The 4767-nt window shown below is 34.9% G+C and overlaps 1 protein-coding gene across 1 annotated transcript; it reads left to right on the top strand.

The window, feature by feature from the left end:
• LOC107605541 (probable flavin-containing monooxygenase 1) lies at positions 138-4011 on the top strand. The gene is made up of 5 exons (XM_016307446.2): positions 138-704; positions 776-1013; positions 1850-2025; positions 2618-2976; positions 3594-4011. The coding sequence occupies exons 1-5, from the start codon at positions 261-263 to the stop codon at positions 3931-3933; spliced, it is 1557 nt and encodes a 518-aa protein (XP_016162932.1). The 5' UTR covers positions 138-260; the 3' UTR covers positions 3934-4011.

The raw sequence follows: 4767 nt of genomic DNA on the forward strand, positions 1-4767 counted from the left end.
AATGATATTAAAAATATAAATAAAATAATTTAAATATTAAAAACACAAATAAAACTTATTCCAAACATTAACGACAAAAACGATACATTAGGCTCTCTCTTAACAATAGTTGGCCAAATATTACAATCTAAAGTGATATCAAATGAAGAACTAATGATTTTCTCAAAGTATATTACTAGTACAAACAATCAAATCAAATTGCACCACTCCAATCTTTTACTCTTCCTACTTCCAATTCCCATAATCTCTCTCTGCCAAGAATGGAGAAGCAAGTTGGGATCATAGGTGCTGGAATCAGTGGCCTCATTGCTTGCAAGTACATGAAAGCAAAAGGGTTTCATCCAATTGTTTTCGAGGCCACAAACACCATTGGAGGAGTATGGACCAAAACCTTAAACTCCACAAAACTCCAAAGTCCCAAAGTGATGTACCAGTTCTCAGATTTTCCATGGCCATCTTCTGTAACACAAGATTTCCCTGACCACAACGAGGTGCTAGATTATATCAAACAATATGCCCAGCACTTTGACCTGATTAAGCACATCAAGTTCAATACTCGAGTTGAGGGAATTGAGTACCAAGGAGCTTCCATGGAAGAGATCCAAGCATGGCATCTATGGAATGGAACCGGTGAGGCTTTCAGCACAAGAGGAAAATGGAAAGTATCAGTGACGGATACACAAAACGGTTTAAATTCAATTGAGGTATGATGATGGTTTAATTTGGCTCTATATATGAATAGTATTAGAAGCATAACTCTGATCTGTGAATGCAGGTATATACATTAGACTTTGTGATCCTCTGCATAGGAAGGTTCAGTGATGTTCCAAACATTCCAGAATTTCCTTCAGATAAAGGACCAGAGGTCTTTGGAGGCCAAGTCATACACTCAATGGAGTATGCTTCTATGGATTCTCAAACTGCAACTCAGTTCATAAAAGGGAAGCAAGTCACTGTCGTTGGATTTCAGAAATCTGCTCTAGACACCGCAATGGAGTGCTCTACAGTAAATGGTAAAGGATAAGATAGCATGGATTTAGATCTTTTAAATTTTGAATTTCACTCTATAAACTAAAGTTTATTTCTCTCATATTTTCTTTTGATCCCACCTATGAAATAAATGGTGAGCGATCAAACTTTAGTCTCTAAAGTGAAATTCAAAATTTAGAGGATCCAAATCTTACCAAATAAAACAGCTACCTATGTGAAGATAGAACGTCAAAATGGGTTAAACTTATTGAACCAGTCTATTTATGTGTTTAAATATACATCCAAACGAAGTCCGTTAAAATTTTGGGCTAAATATGCTGAGTCCGATTAACTCAAAAAATGACGGATTAAACGGGTTATTTTTTATATTTTTTCATAAAAAGTAGCATTTTAGGACAATATTTCCACTGATTCAACCAAAAAACGCAACCCATCAACAATATATTTATATATACTGTTTGTTTGAGGTTTTTGACTTAAAATAATATTTTTTGTTAAAATTTTTTCAAAAATAAAATAGAAAGATAAATGGATTAATCTATTTAACTTATCTGGCTGGCCATAAATAGTTCGAATTGAAAAATTATGACCCATGAATAAAGTAGATTTAAACGACTCGCAAACTTAAACGGGTCGAGTCTAAATGAGTCGGATTGACCCGTTTGATTGTTCTATGTGAAGATGATAGATGTGAATAACATTCTTGACAAGTAATTTTAGCTGTTGTCTTCATATTTTCATGTGAGTAACATATAATAGATTATGAATGCCACTAATAAGACAAACAAACATGATTCTTGTGTTTGATGGGATTCACTATGCTGTTTATTGAAATTGTATTAATTGGCATACAATGTAGGTGTTGATCATCCATGCAGAGTGCTATACAAAACAGAACATTGGAACCTTCCAGATTACCTGCCATGGGGTATTCCTCTGGCTTATCTATACCTTAATCGTTTTGCTGAGCTTATGGTTCATAAGCCCGGCGAAAGCTTCTTCCTGAGTTTGGTTGCCACTCTTCTTGCACCTCTGGTAATCATTGTTTGTCACCTTGTTATATGTTATGTTCATTGTTATTACTTTATTTGGAATCTTTATGTTATAGATTATGGTTATTGCTCATATGAAATTATTTTCATGTGAAGATTTAATTAGGATATATACATGTGTTATGTTAGGTAGCGTTTATTTTGAGACACTGAGACAGAGACTGAGAGACTGCGACTCATTATTATATTTCTGTCTCTGTCTATAAAATTTCAGTATTTCAGTACCTCTAAAAAATAGGGACACGGGGAACTAAAATTTTTAGAGATGGAGACTAAAACTTTAATAATATTTTATACCTAAAATATCCCTATTTCAATTAATTAATTCCAAATTTACCCTTTGTACAAATTAAATTAGAGTTTCATTCTTGTTTCAATTTCTGTCTCCCACTTTGCACCAAACAGAATAGTGAGATTTATTTCAATCTCTGTCTCTTAATTTCTGTTTCTCAGTCTCAATCTTTCTGTCTCTGTCTCTTCACCAAACGCTACCTTAAGAAGTTTAGTTAAATCATCTTAACAGTTTTCGGCTATTATCATCGCATGAAAATATTTTTTTGTTTGTTTGTTAATAGAGATGGGTGTTCTCAAAATTTGTTGAAAGCCACATAGATAGGAAACTTGGGTTATCAGAGGTTGGGATGGTACCAAGTCATAGCTTTCACCGAGAAATCAGCAATTGTTTGATCTCTACTGTCCCTGATAAGTTCTTTGAGAAGGTTAAAGAGGGAAGTATTGTATTGAAGAAAGCTCCAAGATTTTGGTTCTCCAAAGAAGGTGTTGTGATTGATGGAGAAGCCTCTCCTCTAAAGACTGATTTAGTAATATTAGCTACTGGCTTCAAGGGTGACATCAAACTCAGAAACATATTTGTGTCTCCCACTTTCCAAAATCTCATACTTGGCTCTCCAAATTCAACTGTTCCATTATACAGGTCAGGTTATTTCTCTATTATTATTTATTGGTAAAAACTCAGGTGAAGTCGACTTCACGTGAAGTTGATACCTGAGAGCTGTTAGATGAAAATTTAGTCAAATCATTTAACGGCTCTCAGGTATCAATTTTACGTGAAGTCGACTGCACCTGAGTTTCCACCTTATTTATTTATTCTTCTTTATGGTTAATAACATGGTATAAAAAAAAAAAATCTAAATTTCAATATTTTGTTATTAAAAAATTCAATGTATTAATTTATTCTCTACAAAATAAAATATCAATATGAATTAAATTTGTATGTCTTTAGCTTTTTTGACACATGTATTATCCCTAATTGCCACGTGACACGCATCCGCTAATGAAATGATCAACTTAATTCATGTTGATATCTTTCATGAATCAAATTAAGTCAAGTGCAGTAAACTTCATGTGAAGTTGTTAGTTAAAAATTGTTAAATAATTTGACAAGTTTGACTAAATTGTCATATATCAGCTTTGAAATCCAAAACATAATCTAATACTTGTATATTTGTACATAACAGCCTAAACTCTTTAGCAAAAGTTGTTGGCATGTATATAAATTTGATATATTTGATTTGATTAATTATTAAACAGGGAATGCATCCAGCCAGAAATCCCACAAGTGGCTGTGATTGGATTCTCTGAAAGTTTAGCAAATTTGTATACATCAGAAATGAGGTGCCGTTGGGTTGCAGAGCTTGTGGATGGAACATTCAAGCTACCAAGCATTGAGGAAATGAAGAAAGATATAACAAAATGGGATGAATACATGAAGAGATACTCAGGGCATTACTATAGAAGATCATGCGTAGCTGCATTGCACATATGGTATAATGATCAACTATGCAAGGACATGGGTTGGAACCATAGAAGGAAGAAAGGCATCTTTTCAGAGCTATTTCAACCTTATGGTCCTCTAGATTATTCTTTTTAAATGCCTTCACTTTCACATAAAATATGTGTAAGTTTGATTTAATTCAATAATTTTAAGAGAACATTTTCATTGATTTAAGAAATTCTCTCTCTCATTCTAATTGCTATTATTTTCTTTTAATTTCCTCATAAATTTCGAATTTCATTTTATTGATATCCAACATCATACAAGAAGTTTGATATATTGAACCATTTATAAGCATTTGCAATTTGGATACTTAATCGGTTGTTGAAGTGTCTATTCAAGATATTAAAGTGTTAAGTATTGTTCATACCCTAACCCAACGCTAAAGCCCAGGTCCAAACGAAAGACCCAATCCAAGGAATTGGGTCTCACCCTACACCGATCTCTGACCTACGAAGTCGGTTCTTGCCACGACTTGCTCTAAAGAAGTCGGAAACGAAGATTAGCTGGCAGACAAGCACTCACTTAAATGAGTAACTATCCCTAAAATCTCTCCACCCACTTCCAGGAGCCACATCCCAACCTCCCTAAGATAAAGGGATGGTTATTCCCCCCTTAAATGGTGGAACTACTCCAACGGTGGTTATGGGTTCATCACTATAAATACACTGACACTCCTCAGGTATCACTAAGTCCCAATACTCTCTAAACCTGCTTATTCCCTTGCTAACTTAGGCATCGGAGTGTCTTTGCAGGTACCACCCCCCGCTCATTCATACTCACAAGTCGGACGGAGGCCCAGGAACGTGATTCCCTTCGAAGGCTTCCCTCTTTAGACGATTGGGCCAACCTAACGAGTCCAGCCCATTAATCTCCGGTTACCCATCGTAACATTGGCGCTGTTGCCGGGGACCCGAGAGATCAACCAGT

This window comes from Arachis ipaensis, chromosome B06, assembly GCF_000816755.2.
Source record: "Arachis ipaensis cultivar K30076 chromosome B06, Araip1.1, whole genome shotgun sequence".
NCBI classification, from domain to species: Eukaryota; Viridiplantae; Streptophyta; class Magnoliopsida; order Fabales; family Fabaceae; genus Arachis; species Arachis ipaensis.

What these genes read in the sequence shown, in the direction of transcription:
- LOC107605541 (XM_016307446.2), top strand. Translation starts at nt 261, where the DNA reads ATGGAGAAGCAAGTTGGGATCATAGGTGCTGGAATCAGTGGCCTCATT. An exon ending in GGAGTGCTCTACAGTAAATG is followed by an intron (nt 1,014 to 1,849) that starts GTAAAGGATAAG and finishes CATACAATGTAG; the next exon opens with GTGTTGATCATCCATGCAGA. An exon ending in TCAACTGTTCCATTATACAG is followed by an intron (nt 2,977 to 3,593) that starts GTCAGGTTATTT and finishes ATTATTAAACAG; the next exon opens with GGAATGCATCCAGCCAGAAA.